Here is a 22,229-nt window from a genome sequence, read left to right as displayed (position 1 = left end):
GGAAAAGGCAACCAAAAAAAGTGTTAAATTTCCCATGTTTGGTGGGACTGATGATAAAGAAAGATTTACAACAAAACTTTACAGCAACAATAGCTGATAAGAACTTATAACTAACATCATGATAAAAGTTCTAATAAAACATTTAAGCTGTTGGTATGGATAATTTTTACAGAATTAAATTGTTTTGGAAATGTGCCTTTTTAAAAAGATTATTTTACGGAGACACCAATTCTCAACAATTCAGAAATAGATAAAAATAATGTTTAAAACTGAGAATCTGAACTCTTACATGTGCATTTTCACCATCCATGTTGTTCAAGCTTCTATATTTCTATACATCTCAAAAGCCAAGAGGCTGCGAATAAATTAACTTTTATAAATATGCTTGAATTTCCTTGTTATGTTTTAGCAAGGATCTGGCCTAGCTAAAAACAGAGAGTCTTATGCTAAGAAACTATCATTACCCCCTGGCAAACCACTGCTCAAAAAGAAGTTAAAAACCTCACGACCCTACTGAACTACTGCTCTAGATGTTAAGTATCAGTTCCTGTCAATCAGAAAATACATAAGAATGTCCTCTGACAGCCTCAAGTACACCTGCAAACTCTCAAGAACGTGTACCTCCCACCATCAACTACAGGAAGGTCTGGCGTGGGAACAGAAAGGAAGAAGGGTGCTCTCACCAGCCTTTGGAAGTTGGGCTCCTGTCTCCACAACTGCTGTTGTAGCCACCACGGACACGGGCTGCAAGACACACACAGACACGACGGCTTTAGCGTCAGAGACTTAGTAAGATGGTCTTTTCCCTGCTGCCTTTCCGCTGGTTAGAAAGGGCAGAAAGACAGGATATGTGAAGAAACACTTTTGTCTAAGGCTAAAGCTGAAACTGCAATACTTTGGCCACCTCATGCGACGAGTTGACTCAATGGAAAAGACTCTGATGCTGAGAAAGGTTGGGGGTGGGAGGAGAAGGGGACGACAGAGAATGAGATGGCTGGATGGCATCACCGACTCTACGGACATGAGTTTGAGTGAACTCCGGGAGTTGGTGATGGACAGGGAGGCCTGGAGTGCTATGATTCATGGGGTCGCAGAGAGTCGGACACGACTGAGTGACTGAACTGAAGGCAATTTTTCTTTAATAACCTAAAAACAAGTCTGATATAAAGGAAGACGGATGTTTTATATATTTTTTTAAAGAAATTTTGAATCTTAACCTTTCCAAATCGCTTTCTTAATTTTTCTCATGGAATGCTTAAATGTGGATATTCACAGAAAGGTAATTTGAATCAGAACTTTATTTTGTCACAAGCCTAAAAGGAAGACGTTAAGACTTCAAACTTAACATGTGGCCTCCTCCCAGGCATAAACACAGAATCCACAGGGCTGATCTGTGGGAGAGCTCTAACTACAGGGAAGATAAAATCAAAACCAATGTCTTGCTCGGTTACGCTGCTAGGTCAGTGTTACTCCTTCATTAACCATCTCATTTCTATTGACTGGAACAAAAGCAAAGACTCTGCTTCGGTGCTAAAGGTATTCAAAGTGGTCAAGGTCACAGCTTACATCCCAGGAACATAACATATGAGGGTTATGGGGAGATTTTATCAAGGACGTCAGAACTCACACCAACGGCAGATGTCAGCACGCCAGTCTCGGGACTGAGGGTTCTTCTCAGCTGAGCGTCCAGGTCTCCCAGGGGCTGCAGGGGCTGAAGGACACAGCATGGTGAGCACAGCCTCAGGCCCGGCCAGTGCCTACGCACACGGGACACACTGCTTCCTGCTCAGACCACATGGCATGACCTTCTCTGCTCACTCAGTACTAAACCCAATAATCTACACTCACCTTAGCTTTCCTGCTTGAATGATTCACCAAGTTCTCAAAACAGTACCATCAAGTTCTCAAGCCACACAAAAACCCAGTTACATTTATGTTTTTACAGTTTTGAGGTCTTCTTTCTTATATCTGTCCTCTCCATAAAAATAATTCTGAAACACTTATCAAGATTGACTGGCCAATTAGGCGTATCATTCCCTATTTTCTTCTTCAGTTTGGTGCATCTTCCTGAGGACCTGTCCTTGTGATTAACAGTAGGCATTAGCACACTGTCACTGCCTTGGCTTCTATCAACCGTGCACCTCTCTAGCCTTCATCCGCTTAGCCTCACTCCCATAGGTCTAATTTGCAGTTTCTCATTTCATATTTTGGGCCTTCTGAGGAACTGGAATACATGTTTTTAATGAGAAAATCGGTTCAAGACTTTCATATTCTTTTTCAAAGTTTAGCAGCTGATGGAGTGGGTTCTATTTCAGAGTTATTACTGTATTTAGCAAGTTGTTTAACTTGTCCCATGTCACAAGCTCTTACATAGTTACAATGGGATCATGCCAAGTACTTTATTTATAGGAATTTGACTCATGTGTGGGGTTGGGGGTAGACTGGGAAAGGCCATATTAATTCACAGACTGCAGGCGATTCTGACCCCGAGTGAGCAGAATGGGTGTGAGATGGGATCACATTGTTATGTCACTGGTCTCACTTGTCTCTGAGCAATCTCATATTAGCTGTGCTCTGTTGGGTTTTGGATTTTAAGATTAATACCTGTTTTTCATAACCATGACCCTCTCATACCCAATTACTTCATTAGGAGGTCACTGAGAGAAATGTCAATCATTCAGGAAAAAACAGACCATTATCAGTTATCAGGGTGGCACCCTTTTCTTAGGAACTTTCACTATTAATTTTGGATTATATAAAAATTTTTCACTTGCACAATGATGTAATCTTCCAGTATTCTACAAAAGTATGCATGACAAAGCAATTATATCTTTTTTGGCAAAATGTCACGTTTCCTATTTTTTTTTCCCATAAGATATGAAAAAAAATTAACAGCAAATGATTTCTAGATGATTTGCTTCTGACTTTAAGTAGGGCCTATATCATCATCAGCTATGGCATTTTAAAAGCAAGTTGTTACCAAGTCAAAACCAAACAGGTGCCAAAGGCAAGATCATGCAGTGGAGAACTGCAATAAGCTCTGAGAAAGAAAGGAGAAGCACAAACAGAAATCTGCCAAGTTGCAGGGCACCTGAGTTAGTGAAGGTCCCGGAAAAGGTGGCAGCTGCTCGCTGGGCGGAGTACCAGCTGGAAGTTCAGTGCCCATGGGCAGTACCTACAGACAATGAAGGGAAATTCAAGTCCGTGAGATGCTGAGCAGAGACAGCATACAGAGAGCAAACCAACTAATTCAAATTCAGAAGCATAGGAACAGGATGCATCTGGTTAAGGGAAGTTTGTTGCCTGGGTTACACTGTGGTATCTACCGTAAATAAAGGACGTTATAACCGTGGCACTCGTAGAGGGGTTACCATGATATACCAATACAATGAACAGAACTTAGTAAAAGGCTGTTCCTAGGTGAAAGCAGAGTGGATGAAGGCTGTTAAGACACGAGGTACAGGCCAGGCCCCTGCAAGCCTGTCTGGCACAGTGTCATCAGGCCGTCTGAGGGCACAGCACAGTTCAGAAATAACCATGGGTCAGGTCTGATAGCAAAAGGCATCAGAAATCTAATGCTGTCAAGTCATCTGTATGCTGTCTGAGTGAAGCCGCTGTACTACCCCACTCTAGAAGGGATCTCACACAGAAGGCAAGGCAGAAAGAGGGGGAAGCATACAACAGGAGAAACACAGCTTTGTTATCTCGAGAAGAGCAGAAACTGAAGATGGCAGAATGAGAGGAAGGCACCACAGCAGAACCAGCAAACATATTCCAGTAATCGCATCCTTCACATTAGATTCCCTTCTTCTATCAAATTTACCACCAACTTCCAACTTTTTATTAACTCCAAATTGTGTGTCTATGGAATCTGAGCAAAGCAGAAAGCCTGCTTCACTCTCATGGAAACACAGACTGTGAACTGCTGTCACCAGGTACAGCTGCCAGCAGGAGCACCCCACACCCTGTGGGACATGGTTTCTTCAGTCTCAGTCTGCACCAATTCACAAACAACGCCTGTATTTTACCTACTATACATTCTGAGAAAATGTTATAGTTAACCCCAAATCCTGCCACATTTCAAAAGAGAAAAATCTCAAGTTCAATGAACATATATTCTAAAATCACCTTCAATTAATTTAATAAATATCTACTATAAGGAAGCCAAGCATCATTATAACTATACTGCAAGGCTGAACTGAAAAAGTGTACTTTGGGGTGGTGGGTAGGGAAGAGCAATATTTTCCAAACTATTTCAAAATAAGAATCTTACTGGAGGCTTAGTTAAAGGTGGCTTTGCTGGAGCAGTTTCAAGTTTCACTCCTGGCGCAGAGCTGACTGGGGTGGAAACTTGCCCAGGAGTGACCGTTGGTATAACTGACAAGCCAGCTGCTCCTAAGGGCAGACTGGTTGGTGGCAAGCAAGTACTGGCAGTGGAAGTCAGAGGCTTGCTTGGTGCAACAGCAGTGGTTGGGAGGCCTGCTGTGACAGCGGTCTCCACAGTGAGCGAGGTCTCCAGCGAGATGGGGGCATGTTGGGCTCCAGAAGAGCTGTGCTCACTAAAGAGAGATCGCAGCTTTTCCTCCAAAGTCTTGATGTCGTCGATCCCGGGAGCTTTGGGTTGAGTCTCAGCGTCTATCTCGGGGCAGTGAGTGTGGGGCTGGTTGGGGAGTGGAGCAGGCTGAGGCTGACTATGAACCAGGGTCTGTTGCACAGCAGGCACGCTGACAACAGGCTGTACCAAGGGTGGGATACCCGGTGCCTGGGGCAGTAGAGGTGTTGACATGGGTCCCACCTGGGAGAGTACAGGAGTAGAGGCTACAACTGATGGGAGGACCAAAGGGTGAGCCGCAGCAGCAGGCTGAGAAACAGCACTGGACACTCCTGCTCCAGGGGCGGGAGAGGATGAGGTGGCAGGAAGGGACAGAGCCAGTCCAGTGGTGCTGCTGTGAGCCATCTTATCCAGTGCGTGGGCACTGACCAGCACTGTCTCCGCCAGAGCCGGGGCAGAGGTGCTGCTGCTGAGAGCAAGGGATGGCGGTGCCGTGAGGCTGGGGCCCAGAGCGGCAGCGGGCACGGCTGTCAGAGTGGCCACCCTGGCCGAGCTGCCTGCCGCGGGCTGAGATGGCACAGGCGGAAGCTGAGCAGCAGAGGCAATAGCGCTGCCCACAGCAGAGGCTGGTGCCAGGGATGCGGGTACAGAGGGGAAAGTGCCCGCACTGGGGGCCCCACCGCCAGGGGTGGGAGTCTGCGCTGCCTGGGGCACAGGTAGTGCCGAGAGAACTGCAGGGATGGTGACGCTGGGTGCAACGCTGGAAGGTGCCGGGGACTCGGACACAGGGGGTACAGGGAGACCACTGGGAGGCATGACACCTGTTCCAGGGGCCACTGTCACCTCAGTCTGAATGACCGATGTGGCCACGTCACTAAGAGGGTGGCTTGGGGCAGGGGCTGACACTGAGGCTTCGGCTGCTGCGGCTGGGGCTCCAGGGGCGCTGCTCAGGGGGGGAGGCACTGCTGGAAACACGGGGCCCGTCTGACCAAAGTGGGGAGGAGCCGTGCTCGGCCCTTCTGCCATCCGAGCATGTCTAAGTTCAGAAAAGGCCTGCTGCAGACTAAGCGATGAGGCAGAGTGAGACAAGTTCATTCCAGGGCCAGCAGATGTGGAAGCAGCAACTGCAAAGGAAAAGGAAAACTCAGACTCGGTCTGTTGTAAAAAGCCGGTTCAGAAGGGTGCCCTCATGTACCCTTGGGATTCTTAACAGTGCCACACACCCACAAGGTACACGAGCTCTCCCGAGCAGGTGCCAGCACATGACAGGGGAGATCGAGCAGAGTAGGTCATCTTGTACGAATATGCACTTCTGAGAGAGACACGGAGGGACCGCAAGCCATCCATGGCAGCGCTAAATGGAGACACACACGGTGCTGAATGCATGCAGCACCGGTCATACAGGCTGGGTCTAGTGTGGCCACCCTTCCATGCCCATTTGCTTAAATCTACTCTTTCATCGTCTATTTCCCTTCTCCATATGTTTATCTGTTGGTTAGTCTCAATTTTTTACTCTTCTTCACTGTCTATGTCGTCATTTGACCAAGTTTCCAATCTAGGAGGGAGAGACATGGGATTTATACATGTATATGGGAGAAACAATTTCTTACCCGTATCTGAAATTTCAGTGAAAAGTTTTGATTCTCGTAATCGGCTTTCTGGCACAGGACTTACTATAAACCGTCTTCCAGCAGAATGAACGACTTGAGTTAAAGAACTGGCAGGAACACCTGCTTAAAAAGAAACAAACCACTTAACTGTGCTATTACTACATACACTGTCACCAACACAAAGCTTCAAAATTTCATCATTAGCACACAACTTCTTAGGTAAAAGGTAAGAACAAACAATAAAAAGAAAAGAAATTCACCTATCTGTTGTGGCAAGGAAGATGCAGGAATTGGTTGTTTGAACTCTCCTTCCAATTTCTACAACAAACAAAAGTGATTAAATGTGTTCTCTAACTCAATCTTAATGATCAAGCAAAGCAAATGGCCACATGCAAAGAGAATATAAAAGCTTATCATCTCAGTTACAGGTGTGATGTGGTATCACTGGACACTCGCAAAGTGTCAGACTAGACGGCTGAGACTCCACAAGGCAAATACAGCATACTTTTCCCATAAACAGAGCTTCACCATGGGAAAGATGAACCTACTTGCGTGCCTGAGAAACCATAGTCATCCTTGCCATGGAGACTCTCCAAGCTCTGGTCACCCTCTGGCTCCACGCTGACATCCTCACTGAGCATCTCGTCAGCTTTCTCAATGATCTCCCGCACTTGATCCACAAACGCATCTCTCTCCAGTGCCAGAATAAAGTCATTGTTCACCTGTAAGAAGAACGCGATGCCTGCCTTTCGTACAGTGCTGGAGCTTTAGTCATCCCATCAGCACTTCTGCCCATCTGTGTAACACCCATACTGTGATTTGATTACTACGTAACTCAGTTCTTCAATACCTAGTTACACACGACCTAGAAAAAAACACTTCTAAATCACAGGTTTGGTGTGCTAGTTAAATTCACACCGAAATAAATACGTTACTGTCAAAATAGTTCACAGAATACTGCACATGCACCAATGGCAGTGGATATGAAGATCAAGGACACAGGAAAAGTCTGGAACTCCAGACAGACGTACCATAATTGTGGCTATCTCCTCAGGGTTGTCACCATCTAAATCGAATTTGAATGTAACCATCTTCCGATTGTGAGTCTCTAACTGACATTCTACCACCCGATCTCCTTTATTTGAAACCTAAAAAGAAAAAAGGAAAGGTACTTCGTATCTTAAAATACCACACTCAGCTCTGGGACCAAATGTGACAGGTAACACAGGCCAAGCACTGCCTCTTATACTACTACAAGGAATCCTGAAGAAAATATCAGCCTTCCAGCTACTTACATACTTACGGAGAAGGAAATGGCACCCCACTCCAGTATTCTTGCCTGGAGAATCCCATGGACAGATGAGCCTACTGGGCTACAGTCTATAGGGGCACAAAGAGTCGGATACAACTGTAGCCACTTAGCATGCACTTGCATACATCTTTCACTAAAGGGTCTGGAAGAAATGTAACGTCTTTGTTCTTCAAATAAAACCCTATTTTTTCCCTAAAAAATAAGACAGTGCCTTCTCATAGAAATATCAAATGTAGCAATATCACCTGGGTGATTAAAAAAAAAAAGATCCTAAACTTTCATCAATATACCCAAGCTTTAGAAATATTTAAATGTTATTAATCAACTACATGAAGCCAGAAGTCAGCAACACTTACATTGAGAATTCTCAGTTTTGGGCGGGAAGGCTTCTCGTGACGAGAGCGGCTCCTTATAGACTTTCGATGCAGCCGCTTCGTCGTCCTGCCCTCGTGCCTCCCGCTGGATGAGGGGATGTTCTCATTGCCATCACTCATGCCTGAAGCCACATCTGAATGTGCACTGCAAAAACAAAGTGCAGTTTACAGTGAGATTTCAACCTTCCTTCTATTCTACCCTCCCGTCAAGAGCGGAGAACTGCACTGTCACATACCTGTCAACAGAAGAGACCACTGCAGCTGGCTGGGCAGGCTGTGGCTGAGCCCCGGGAGCTGGCTCTGGAGGAGCCACCTGAGAGACGACCTGAGTGCTCTGTGAACAGAAAGGGAAAGTCACACCTTGGCCATAAAGCAGTTTATTACTGACCATCCCCAACTAGCTAGTCTTTTCTTCCTTATCCCTCCCCTAAGTCCTAGAAGCACTATAACTCTCAATTTCAGCATCTACAGACAGTTGTCTTAAAATTGTGAAGGAAATTTCTAGAGCTAGTCCCTGGTACAGACTGCACGGTGTATCATCAGCCAGAGGAGCGCTAGGTAGTGAGAAACTACAACCTGCCATGCAGCCAGCATCTCACCACAATGTGCAACAGGGCAGGCAGAGCAAACTGCAGGAGATGGCTCAGGGCTCTCTCGGAGTGGGGCAGAAACGATCACTAGGAGCATAGCGGGGGAAGCTATTCTGGTGACTGCCCATGGCAGGAACTTGTGAAAGAAAGGGTTAAGAACGACGGCTAGAGGGCCAGCTAGAGAAGTGAAGTGCTAATGAGGTTAATCTTCTCAAGGCACACTCACTTCCCAACAGAACAGCCAGTGGCAACAAGGCCCCCACACTGGCATTTCATTCTGCTGTAAGAAAAAGTCATTCACAAGTTAGTTTGAAACAGTCTCCAAATGAATCCTAAGCCAGGGAACCTATGTTTCTCCTTCGTCATTTCTAGCCCATTGTACGTATGCTTCAGACGTAAACATGCAGGAACTCCATTTACCTCCAGAGCTGCTTGCTGGGAGGATGTGGTGGGGGCTTGTGCTAAGCTCACTGCCGGCTGGGACACCTGGACCTGTCCTCCTACACTGCCCACAGGAACCAAGAGACTGGATTCCACATAGGGCTGCACCATTGCAGGAAAGTAACCCGGGGCAGCCAGCGCCTCTGTCGGCATGGGGGGGGACAGGACTGCAGAAGGCAGGCACACAGAAGCTGCGCTGGAGGAGGGAGCAATGTTTGAGTCTCCTGGGTATTGTGATGGCAGTCGAGGTGGGAAGCCCTGTGACAGAAACGAGGAAGGGAAATTAGTGCAGGTTGGGTCATCAAATGAGCAAAACAGCAAGACATGCAAGGGAAAAAGACAAAGGAAAGCACACAGCAAAGAAAAGTAGCCCAATCTCTAATAATTTAAAGAAGATTTTCAAACGAAATGCTTGACTGATTTCGATTTAGAGGACAGGACTGTACATAACTGAACTTTCAAACTACTACTTTTTTTGCCTTCTGGAGATGATTTTAAATAGGAAGAATAAACATAATTCCTCCAAAAAAACCACCTACTTTCCAGGCAGTCCAACCTGAAAATGCAAAAACTCTTGAAGGTATCAGTCATGCCAGTCACATAACGACTTGCTAGTTTTCTAAATCTAAACCCTGAAGGTATCCATCAACACCAAGTTGGCTACCCACCGTTACACCTCCCATAAAAAAACGCAGCCTGATACAATCTACTGTTGAGTCATACCAAGCTCTCAGCTCACAGTGAATGTGGAGAGAGCCATTTTTCTCTCAAGGAAGGGTCTTGGAAAAGATGCAAATGAGTCAGACATCTCTACCTGGTCCTTTCTCAGATGTGGACTATTTTCACATGTCTGGTTGAGAACAGCAACCTGTGTTATTGCTGATTATTATGATATTGTTACTTGGTTTTTAAGTCCCTGATGTTCTGTCATTACGACCAAACCCTCTGGGGCCCTTCTTCTGCCAGCCAGCACGATACCTGGTAGAGAATATCTCCAGGGGGAAGTGGCACCTCTGCAGTCTGTCCAAGGCTGGCGGGGATCCCCATGGACTGAACTGCTGGCTGCAGGAGCTGTGGGTGAGCCTGACTCGGCAGTTGGGTCACAGGCTGCAGGAGGGCAGGAAGCTGACTAGGGACCACAGTGGGTGCCCCTGGGACGGCCGCCGCTGCAGCAGATGAAGCCAAGGTGAGCAGAGGCTGACTAACGCCAGCTGCCATCGTGACGGGCAGGGGTGGGAAGCCTGGCTGAGCCACAGACACGTGAGGAGGAGCAGAGGGGAGCTGAGAGACCGGGGGCAGCTGAGAGATGGGGTACTGGGGCAGTAAAGAGGGCGGGAGCGGCTGTCCCACAGGAAGGAAGTGAGCACCAGCATGGACGGGAACGACTGAGGGCTGTGTTGCAACTGGGATCTGAGGTTCGCCTTGGAGAGTTGGTACTGGCTGGGAAACTGGAAGCTGGGAAGGTAAAGAAAAACAAAACAGACAGACTTAAAAAAAAAAAAAAAAAAGCAAGGCTGCCAAAAGCAAGACTTGTTTATTAGCCAAAAAGAAAGAAAATTAAAACAAACACCAATCCCTGCATACATTAGTGTAAGTTAATGTGCCAACAGGAGCAGGGAGAGGCAGTTGCAGACGGGCGGCTGATGGACTGCTGCTGTTCTAAATCTGAGCTAGAAAATTCCGCTCACACTTCACTGTCAACAACAGAGAGCTCTTGCATAGGGAATGTCTTCTTCACATCCTGACTGAGGCATGTTTCACAAGCCACAATCCACTAGCACGTGTGCTGTCACTAAACTTACAACTGCTATTATAGTAATGGCTGAAATTCAAAGGACTTTCTCCCCAGTGGACTTATAGCTCGTCCATATTGCTTCTACAGTTCTCATGTCCTACCCAGGCCTGTAAGAGTAGGTCTATGACCATATTCCACTTATTGCAGGATGTAATCATGCCTTTCCATATGGTCATTTTAACATTTATGAAATTAAGATATACCTTACAATTAATGGTATGTCAGTTCTCAGTGTTAGCTAAAATAATGGTGTGTTTTACAACTGACAGAGTCTCAGATGTGACAAAATCTGACAGAAACAATACACTCTATCAAAACACAAGCACAAGTCCCAACGTTAAAGTTGATAAAATGTCAATCAGAAAGGTGTATCTTCAACAGGGTTACTTTTCAAGTGACTAGAATGATTATTTAGAGAAAAAAAAAATCACTCCATATAGGATTTTTTTATGACTGTCAGAAGACAGTGAGGGCAGGGAACAACACGTTAAGTCTGTGTAAAAGCATGGCATAATTGCAAACCTAGAACAGATACAACTGACAATTCTAGAAAATGTCATCACAGAAGCACCTTTAGCAGTTTTACATCTGTCAAACTTATTTAGGCTGATAAACCTAAAGTTGAACATTTCTGGATTACCATTGCTGTATAAACCCATTTATATTAATCACTTCATATGTACAAAAGACACGCCATGGACAGAGGAGCCTGGCGGGCTGTGGTCTGAGCGACTGAACTGGAACAATGCACAGAAGTAATGTTCATTCCACTTAGCAGTTTTACCACCAGGGAAGCAGATGTGGTGCTCCTTCCAGAAGTGTGGCACTCACCTGTTTTCCTGCGGACACGTGTGGCAAGGCCTGTGGAGGTGGAGGTTGACTCACGGGCTGTGCAATCGCGGCCTCGCTGGGGGCTGATGTCTGAGGGAGCGGATACTGCGCTGCCTGCTGAGAGGGGGCTGTCGGCTGCACTCCTTGCTGCTGAGAAGAAAACCATCACTCGGTTTTATTTCAAGTCGTTAATAGTGTGTTTCTAAGGCAGTACATCTGCTTATCAGTGTCTGTAAGAGAATTTTAGTAATCAAGACATTCACAAAGTCAAACTCACCAATTCCCCTTTATACATCTTCATTTTTCCTCTGCTGCTCTGTGTGATGGGACAACCAAGAACTAACCCATGTTTCCGAGTCTGAGTCACCACTAGCTCTTCACCTGACATGCTCCTTGCCCCAGGAGCAGCTATTCACAGACACCTTCAGATCCAGGTTCAAACAGATGCTCTCTCCTCCAAATGCCCTCCCCTCTTTGCTCCCATTTCTTGATAGCAGCTCTCAATGTGGTTCGTATTAAACCAATCCAATGGGCTTCCCTGGCAGCACAGATGGTAAAGAATCTGCCTGCAATGCAGGAGATGCAGGTTTGATCCCTGGGCCAGGAAAATCCCCTCGAGAAGGGAATGGCAACCCACTCCAGTATTCTTGACTGGAGAATTCCATGGATAGACCATGGAGTCACAAAGAGTCAGGCACGACCGAGCGACTAATGCTGATGCTGAATCTCTTCCTGTAATCTCTTAGTCTAGTTTCTCAACTGTATAATTAATTTGCTTAAAGAACAGCTCTGACAATAGCTACAAAATAGAAGAAAAGCACTGAATTTTGAACTCTACCAGAGACTAGCTCTGATACCTTTGTGACTGCTCATTTTACTGCCAAAATGAGGTTTCTTTCTTTGAAAACAAGGGCACAATCACTCACTTCAAAGTGCAGCAAAGTGAATGACATCTGGGAATCCAGCATGTGCTGGACCCTCTGGTATAATACGTCTACACTCAATGCTGACATGTAACTGTACCCAAATACTAAATTTTGCAGTAAAATTAATGGCCCCCTCTAGCTGAAACTCTGAACTTCACAGCTAACTTTCAAGATTCTCGAATACCTATCAGTAATTTAAAAATTAATTTTAAATGCAAAACAAACACCTGTTTGTAATTTTAGCCACTATATTACATTAATAGAGTTAAATGAAAACACCCAACCTCATTTCTCCAGATATAATCACAAATAGTGGTCTGGTGCACTTGCTTTATGGATTTTCTGCTATGCATAAGTGGTCACTTACACGCATTAAAAAAAAAAAAAGCCCATTTTTATAAATACTATTCTCTGACCTACCGTTTTCATTTATCTAAGGTACCAATATCCTAATGATGAATATCTGCTTGACTCAATATTTTGTTACTTAAAATAATACTACAAACAATAACAGATTTTCACATATGTCCTGGTCCATACAATTAATTAGTTATTGCTGGTATAAAGATAAGCTATCTGTGTGTGTGTTCGTGTATATGTACCTAATTGAGATACAACTGACAGGTAACAAAGATTTGATATATGTACATACTGAAAAATACTCACCACAATAAGTCTAGTTAACACTCATCACCACATATAATTCATATTTTTTTCTTGTGATGAGAACTTTTACAATCTTCTCTTAGCAGCCTTCAAACATATAATACAGTATTATCAACTTTAGTCATGATGCTATACTCTGCATTCCCAAGATTTTTGTTTTTATATTTATTATGCATCTGGACACCTCAATAAGCATCCTAGATTTTGTTTAGGTAATAATCTGTAAATAATATTTCTGTTCTCCATGATATTTATTTCTTATTACACCAATTAAAACCTTCAAAAGAATTCTGAAATGTAATAGTGACAGTAATGTTTTATTTTTAAAATTCTGATAATGTATTCTTATTAACGTTAAAAAATTAGGAATTAATGGCTGTTGAATTCTAAAAAATTTATTTTCAGCAACTAAGATATATCATAAATACCCAACTATAATGCAACTCTGAGTATAAGACAATTATGCCCATTTTCCCACTAAAAACTAAAAAAGTAGAAAATGCTTTTGGTTAACTTGAATATATTGAAACTTTAAGGAATTCACATGGAACTATCTAAGTTACCTGAGCCATTAATTCACATAGCTAAATAAGACTGCATATTATATAAACAGACTAATTCAGAAATACTGTGCCCCTTGCCTCACTTCGGTTCTTCACATGGAATACATCAGCATCTTTATCTTAAGGAGACCTACGCTAGGAATGGTCTCACTTTTCTGGCACACAACACAGTACCTTTCCTTTAAGTTGTGTCTTGAGGTGAAATCTGCAGTGATAGCAGATTTGTCTGACATCTGTTTGGTTAACATTAGGATAGCTGTAGTGTTCTGCAACTGCTTCACAGGAGTATACTCATGTAACCTTTAAGTGATCTTTAAGTTATTTACAGTGAACCTGCAATAGTAAGGTTGTTCCCCTAAGAATAAGATGTATGATGTCTTGGCTTATATAAAAGTAACTCTGTTAGACATTGCCTACAAACATTCCCAACCATACACATACCATTTAAGGTCCTTCCAGGCACATCTGTTCTCAACAGTCTTACTTTAGTCCATTTGTATTTTTTATGTTATTGTTCAACACAAAGAGCAGTGAGAGCTCTCTGATATGAACACTGGATCAAGGTCTGATTATCTGGTGGTCCCCTTTGTTATCACGGGTAAATCTGAGGAAAACCTCCGCCTTATATTTGTACGTATGATTTACCTCTCCCCTGACCTCCATCAGTGCGGAAACTTGCTTACATCAGGTTTGGACTTAATTAGCTCTTTTCAAAACTTACACCTTCACTTTTCCCCGCTATGTTTTAGGCCGTATGTGGGATCTTAGTTCCCTGACCAGGGATCATACCCCTGCCCTGGTCTGCATTGGGAGTGCTGGGTCCTAATCACTGGACTGCCAGGGAAGTTCCGACTTATCTGTATTCTGGTTACACTGAAGCCAAGGTTGGTTTGTTTGTCTCACAGCTGTCCACCTTTCTGCCTTCTACCTTGCTTATACTGCCTCCAGCCCACTTTTTTCTTTGGGCCTAGACTCCTTATCCTTCACCTGAATCTAACTCATAATCACAGTCCAGTTCAAAGGCTTTCATAACCTACTGATATCCCCCTCTCTGCTCAGAAGAGATATAATTTCCTCCTTTCATGGAGTCAGACTGCTTGGGTTTAAATACCCTCTCTGAGAAGCTGTGTACATCTGGGTAAAGCACTCAGCCTCTCCAGCTCTCGTCTCAGCTTTCCCATCTGTACAACAGAAATGATGGTATTTGGAAGGTTCATATAAGGACCAAATTAAAACCCATGTAGAGTGCTTCGCACATTGTGTATAATGTTCCTATTATCCTCACTCCTTTTGTAGCAGCTGACATACATGTCTACCAGATGACTCAGGCTCCCTGAAACTAGCCTTCCACAGGCCATCCTGCTGTCCATCACTGCCCACTCAGCACACGGTCCTTCAGAGCATGAACTCAGTTTGGAAAAAAACTGTTTAATTAAAAACACAGCAAAACTGTTGCGGGGTGTGTGTGCCACTTAACCCTCAAAGCATTTACAGAAAAGTGGCACCTCTGAATAAGCCAGGAGTATATGGTGTGATTTTACTGCACAATCACCCCGGCTAATAATCAACACTTTAGCCAAACAAATATTATTTTAGCATAACAGCTTGATATCAGGCTTTGCATAAAACTGCCTCATGAAACCAGTTCACATAACTTATACAGACTGTGTACTATCTGTTGGACAAGGGTGCTTGAGAAAAAAATACTCCCAAGTCTGAGTTGAACAGAAAGTAAGAAATACCTAAGTCTCCACATGTGCTCTGCTGGATGAAATTATTAAGTCAGTAGGGTAGCTCATGACCTTTCTTGGAAGCAAAATACTGTTTTCCAGGAGAAAGCTATTTTTGGTACCACATTAAGACACAACATACCATTAGAAGAGATTCCTGAGGAAAACCTGAAAAGAAGCAATACCTTATTCATTTTATTTCAGAAACACAGAAATAAAGAAAATTTCAGCTAAAGTTCATCTCTTTCCTTACACTAATAAAATTAGAGATATGGTTTCCTAAGGAGGCACTGGGCCCTGACAGAATCACATCTAAAAAGAGACTCTAATTGAATAGCACAGAAGATTTACCATCTTCTTTTCAATGTATGGAATCCCAGAAGATAAAACTAAATGCAGCTCCTTGGGCATCTCTGCATAATCCTGAGTCCCTGTAGAACTTTAATATAGGGGGGAAAAAAAAACTACTGGAGGAAATCTTAGGTTCTGGTCTGTAACACTTCATTCTATCTACCTATTGGCTATGCAACCCTGGAAAAGTCAGTCCATACTGCATACATTCATGCAGACTGTGATTCTACTTAATTCATTCTATATTTAAAATAAAAGTGTCTAAAGAAAGCATCACTGAAACAGGCACTTTCGTCTGTACTGCAGAGACAGCCATTTAGTCACACCTTTTCCCAGAGAGTCAACCACCTAATTCCTTTCAACTGACAGGGTTTGCGGAGCTGCCGGCCTGACTGCGCACACTCTAATCACTGCTACGCTCAAGGGCTTCCTGCACTGTCTGCTTCATTGCATGCCTGAATATAAGACATCTAACAAATTCCTTTGAAAAGGAAAAAGAGCATACACTGAAACCTGTACATTTTACTTGTATTGGTAGGAAATTGGTACCAACGACAGTGTCTGTTCTCACCCAGCTTTATGGAACTTTAAATCTGTGTTCTTATCAGAGATTGTTAATATAATTAAATCTGTTAAGGGTGGCAAAAATGTGAGTACTTGAATTTAACTGTAATTACATACAGATTAAGATACTTGTCTAGAAGAAAGGGAAGGAGCAAGACAAAACAAGTTATTTCCAGCCCTTCCATTCTGTAAGACAGAGATGTTGGTCACAGAGAAAATGGATTATACAGGTACCTCAGAAATAATACAGATCACTGGTTCCAGATCACTGCAATATAGTGAATATTATAATAAATCGAGTCACATGAATTCTTTGGACTGAATTCCCCGTGCATGTAAGTTATATTTATACCTTACTGTAGTCTATTAAGTGTGAAATAGCAGTATGGCTAAAAAGACAATGTACATACCTTAATTTAAAAATACTTTATTGCTAACAGATGATCACCATCATCTGAGCCTTCAGCAAGTCGTAATAAATCTTTTTGCAATAGTAACAAAGATCGCTGATCACAGATCACCGTAACAAATAGAGTAATAATGAAAAAGCTTGGAATACTGTGGGTATTACCAAAATGTGACACAGAGACACAAAGTGAGCAGATGCTGTTGTAAAAGTGGTGCTGACAGATATGCCTGAAGCAGGGTTAACACAAACCTTCAACTTTTTGTTTTTTTTTTTTAAAGTGGTACCTACGAAGCACAATAAAACAAGGTTTGGCTATACAGCCAAGTTAATCTTGTACAAAGAACACCTCATCTTAAGCCAGCATCACGACTACATGATCACATGCTGGATGATAAGCAGGCCATGTGTAATGAGAATTAAAAACTTAAGTTTCAAAAATTAATAAAAACAAGCCAATTCAGAATTTGGTGGTTTGAAAACTCACTTTGTAGGGAACTATCAACAATATAATTCATCGGGAAGTTTTTATGACATATGTAGTGACTATAAATTTTATTTGTAATGGATAATAAATATTCAATTGTGCCCCTAAAGCATTATTTCCTTATAAATAACTACTGTTACCTAACAGCAATGATGATCTACAGACTCTTAATTTTAGAATGAGCAGTTTTGCTGTTGAATACTTCAGCACTGTACCGATGTCATGAGCTCTCTGAACCTTTGGGAACAAACTCCCCCAATCAGAAGTTTAGAACACGTTATACAAGTTTCTGAAAATGGTTCCTCAGCTTTCATTCGTTTTAGCATAAAATCTGATACCCCATCCCACAGATTAGAAATAATTTAAAAGATGTGTAGAATCATTAGAGTCAAGCACAAGGAAAGCAATGGTAAAATGCTCATAAAAGGACAAATCATGAAATATACAGAAATAAAATTGATATTCTTTGTAGAGTTGATCCTTGAATAACATGGATTAGAATGGCACGGATTCACTTATACGTGGCATTTCTTTCAGCACTATACAATCCAAGATTAATAAATCTGGATATGTAACCATGAACAGGGAAGACCAACTATAAAGTTACACACAGATTTTCAACTGAACAGAAGGCCTGTGCCCCTAACCCCCTGTGTTGCTCAAGGGTCAACCACATTGTTAAAATAGCATAGAATCATCTGTTTAAGAAGGCACATAAATTATTTCAGGAAAAATTCTTTTGAATTTCAATATATGTCTAACCTAATAGACTGTTCAAAAATACATTAAACAAAAGATTCTTTAAAATGTTACCGAAGATAAGAAATGTTATGCTTCTTGATTTTCCTTTCAAAAACTTAGCAAGCCACTTACATCAGGAACCCAATTCATGAAAGATGTAAACAGGGTTCTGGATAAAGCGCAGCAATGAGTTGCTCTCACCTGCTGAGAATGCTGCATGGGTTGGGAGGATGGAACCCCTGTTAAACTACTTGAAGATGGTTGACCCTGGCTCTGCCCCTGTGCCTGAAGGAAAGAAGTGAATACAAAAAATTAGAGCAGCCCAAAGGTACCCATACACAGAGGTCAGGGTTCTGCAATAAACATATGAGTTTCTGAGAGTCTGCCTGAGCAAGATGAAACATTAGCTTGATCAAGTATGGAGGGAGAGATGGCTGGGGCAGGTTTTTAAAGAGAAGGATCATATTATAGAACATACCATGCAAAAACCACCAATGGTTAAAACCTAACCTATCCTACTGCTAAGGCTATAATTTTTACCAAAATAGTAAGATTCATAATAAAATTGTTACTGAAAAGACTATCAATGTGAAAAACCTATCTGAACAAAGAAAAGGGGGTATTTAGATAATGTGACTTTGGTTCCTTTTGCTATTTCTTATAGTGATATAGTGACTTTTGTCAAAAATGTAAAAAACAAAAAACAAAAACCTGTTACTATTAACTGCCAAGTACCTAGAGCAATGATTCTCAACCAGGGCCACTTTGGGTACCCCACACCCGTCCCAGGGACATGTGGCAATATCTGGACATGTTTTTGGTTGGCACAACTGGGAGAGGTAGCTGCTCCTGGTATTTAGTGAGCAGAGGCCACAGATGCTAACATCCAACAAATGCACAGAATAGCCCCCACAACTAAGAATCACCTAACCTAAAATGTCAATAAGGGTGAATCTGAGAAACTCTCACCTAGAAGAGATCTTAAGTTAAACAAGAAGGTGAGCGTGAAAGAAGAACGTGACAGAGGTGAGTTATGAAGATGAGAAGCCCCACCTCTGTTATCTCATCTCAGTTCAGAGGCACTTCTTTGAAGCCTACTTGGATAGGACATCCAATCCAACTGCATCTTAACCACCTGAGCATACATTCCTGCTGCACCTTTCCTGTAGAGTACTTGATGTTTAAAATTTCATTTTGGAAGTTTACAGAGTGAAAGAGGCAGTGCACACATTTACAGTAGAGCTGGAAACCAGTGTGTTAACGTGAGCATATGACACTGCATGTGCACGCAGGACAAATTCTCAAGCTCTGGATCTTTCTGCTTCTTAATATTGCTCTAAATAACTAATATTTGCTGTATATTTTGGGGGATACTTTTGCCTCAGATGACGGAAGAACATAGGAAGAAAGTATGAAGAACATATAGTAATTTATATAAGTGAGATCGTTTAAAACATCCAAATAACATCCTGAATATATAACTGCAAAGTTTCCTAATTAACTGCATAGTCTCCTACACAGACTTTGTAAGACTTATACATTTGACAAAATGTATCAAGGGAATACATGAAACAGTCAATACTGATTCCACTTCTTGAATCCTATTATGTCCATCACTTTGTCTTTAGTTGCAAGAGGCTGCGTATGTTCACATACATAAACAACATTTAATCTGTTGAGGAAAAATCTAAGAACTGAGGTATCTCATGTTTCTTACCCTGCAATATACATCACAAATTCTTAAGATAAAAGAAGCCCCATCACCCACACTAGATTCTAATTTAGTTACTAAAAATTAGAATTAGTCAATTTTATGGATTAACATTTTATTTGAACATATAATACATGGTGACTTGTTGGATGCCATTTTTAAAAGGCATCTTCATTTGTTAAGACAAATTCCTAAGGTGTTTCCTGTCTTTTAAGATCCTTTCATACTAGTGGAAACTCTATATATTCCTAATACTACTGAAAAAAAAAAAAAGATTCCCTATTTTCCATTCTTTTCATTTTAGGGGAAAAAAATTATCTCATCCAAGTTTTAAAAACTAGCCATGTTTGTTTCTAGGGAGAAAGAAACATTTTACATTACTGTTTGTAAATAATCAATGCTCTGTCAACTTTATAGACACTAACATGTTCACAACTAGTTGAAAACTCCATCCATTCTATTGAGCTGACCAAAAAGTTTGTTTGGGTTTTCACATACCATCATACAGAAAATCTCGAATGAACTTTTTGGTCAACCCAATATGTATGAACAGAAATAACTGATTTTGACAAGTAATTAAAATTCTAAGTTTTTGTGTTCTTTTTTCTAAGGGTTTGTACACATTATAGGTAAATCAAACAGCTTCGGTCTCATATTTTGGTCTTAAATACAGGTAGTTTAAAATCGCCCTCTCCACTCAATGGAGAAACTCCATAATAAATTAAACAATATCCCTGATGAATGGAAAAGAGGGACAGAAAACTTAAATGCAACTGTCACAGCAGGGTAGTGTAAAAGAACCGTGAAGTTTTCCTATAACCTGTGGATGGAGTGCAGATCCTCCTGAAGAAAATGAGGCGGATAAAACCTGCGGAGAGGTGGCTCCTTGGGGGAAACAGAAGAAGAGTGGGGATTCTTGTAACACTGTCTGAGGCAGGCGGATAAAGGGTAATGAGACGTCAGAGCCAAAAGGAGCAGCTGCTCCCCCTGTAGGGGGAGGTGACTGAAATTCACTGGGGTCTGAAGAAGTGACCTGGGAGGAATCACTGGAGTACTCTGGGCTTCCTATGGGCCAGGTCTGTCCAGTGGGCTCCACCACAGAGATGGTCAACTCTGGGGCCTGGGGCGTCTGCTGTTCTTCAGTCACAGGCTGCAGGCGGCTGTGTAATCCTGCAGGTTGAGGAGGTGGTTCTTCCTGGTTCAAGTCCACAGCAACCTGCCGATTGTGGTAAATGCGCTGAGGTAAAACTCCTCCCCCTCCTTCTCCTGAAGAGGAGCCTGGAGTATGAACGTGAAACTCAAACACACAACTGCTTCTGCTCTCGCTGCTGTGAGCTAACGCAGCAGGTGCGGAATGAGGCACAAAGGCCGGGTGAAGCTTTAGACGTGTGCCGTCTGCACTGACAGGCGCAGAGATGCTGGACAGCGGGGAGCCTGGGCTCAGTCCCGAACCTAATCTGACATTCTGGAGCTGTCCTACCAGGAAAGCCTGTCCCGATGGAAATTCAAAGACAGAACTGGACGTGGGGCCCCCGTGCACTGGCTTCTGCTCCGGTGTCTGCTTCATAGGACTTGACAAGACTGGTGAGCTGTATGGAAAACCCTCAAACTGTTCTGCCACCTGGGCCTGGTAATGTACCCCGGCTAGATACACTGCTTCCGGAGGGAGGAAGTAGTGAGCTTCTTCTGGAAGCGCCAGTCCAGCTCTGTAGTCACTGTAAACTGGAGCTGGCTCAAACACAGGATGGGCCTGCACCTCACACAGCTCTCCAGCGACTCTACTGGCTGCAGTGCCCCACATGACTACAGTCTCTGGAGTCCAGTTAGGTGGACTGCCACCAGGTGGAAGAAGACTCTGGCCGACAGTCCTCAGCAGGGGTTGGAACTGGTGAGTTTGGGCTTCCAAGAAGGAGGTGCTCTTACGCCGCTGGGCAATGGCCACCTTCGGTGGACAGGTGGGAGGTGGTGAAAAAGAAACTGGACGTTCATGAATAGTTGGGAAAAATATCTGTGATTCTGGGTATGTTGGGGTCCCCCCACGCGGGTGCGCCATGGACTGAGGCTGTATCAACATGAATAAGACAAGTAATTCATACATTCATATGTGAAATTACATCAGACATGCACAACTGGGCAGCTCTGTGTAACCCTACAAAATGGTTACACCAAATTTATAATTAATAAAGAAATACAATGCTTTTGGAAATTATGTGCATAGTAAAAACCCATTAAATACATCCAGGGTCAATAAAACTATTCTGTGGGGGATCTTTGCATTAGATAAGAGCTGCTTTTCCACAACACTTCCCTCCTCAAAGGAAATGAAGAATTTAACCTTCCGAGTGACTATGCTGCTTTTACCCACAAGTAACATGCTCACCTATGACTATACTGAATCTTCCTACCCTGAAGCCTTATTGTCCTCTGCTGTGTTAAGAGGCTCCAGGGTTCATTTCTGATTAACTAATGTCATGTCTTCTAACTAGAAATCAGAAGAGATTTCTGGTGGGTACTAAAAGACACACAGCTTGGCTAGTGATCATCATGTCTTTCCCGTCTGCCCCAAACCATATGTAGTT

General features: G+C 42.9%; 1 protein-coding gene across 38 annotated transcripts in view; it reads right to left on the bottom strand.

Annotated features, from left to right (window-relative positions):
* The window catches only part of WNK1 (WNK lysine deficient protein kinase 1), a 138,680-nt gene that overhangs the window by 17,900 nt on the left and 98,551 nt on the right, over nt 1-22,229 (bottom strand). For 3 of the 38 annotated variants that reach the window (XM_055395266.2, XM_055395269.2, XM_055395273.2), the window contains exons 9-22: nt 18,141-18,224; nt 11,506-11,655; nt 9,858-10,334; nt 8,859-9,137; nt 8,085-8,182; nt 7,831-7,993; nt 7,194-7,310; nt 6,711-6,884; nt 6,423-6,480; nt 6,163-6,285; nt 4,274-5,676; nt 3,092-3,175; nt 1,628-1,711; nt 684-744 (exon numbers count right to left, since the gene is read on the bottom strand). In XM_055395266.2, coding sequence (XP_055251241.1) covers nt 684-744; nt 1,628-1,711; nt 3,092-3,175; nt 4,274-5,676; nt 6,163-6,285; nt 6,423-6,480; nt 6,711-6,884; nt 7,194-7,310; nt 7,831-7,993; nt 8,085-8,182; nt 8,859-9,137; nt 9,858-10,334; nt 11,506-11,655; nt 18,141-18,224 — 3,355 coding nt within the window. Of the gene's footprint in view, nt 1-683; nt 745-1,627; nt 1,712-3,091; nt 3,176-4,273; nt 5,677-6,162; nt 6,286-6,422; nt 6,481-6,710; nt 6,885-7,193; nt 7,311-7,830; nt 7,994-8,084; nt 8,183-8,858; nt 9,138-9,857; nt 10,335-11,505; nt 11,656-18,140; nt 18,225-20,470; nt 21,713-22,229 lie in introns of all 38 variants that reach the window. The other 35 variants (XM_055395267.2, XM_088837423.1, XM_055395283.2 and 32 more) reach the window with 21 other exon arrangements.

Source organism: Moschus berezovskii, chromosome 6, assembly GCF_049115385.1.
Source record: "Moschus berezovskii isolate FMDL1 chromosome 6, NW_MosBer_1.0, whole genome shotgun sequence".
In the NCBI taxonomy this organism is placed as follows: Eukaryota; Metazoa; Chordata; class Mammalia; order Artiodactyla; family Moschidae; genus Moschus; species Moschus berezovskii.
The sequence above is the reverse complement of the archived record's forward strand: the minus strand, read 5'-3'. Positions and strand labels throughout refer to the sequence as shown.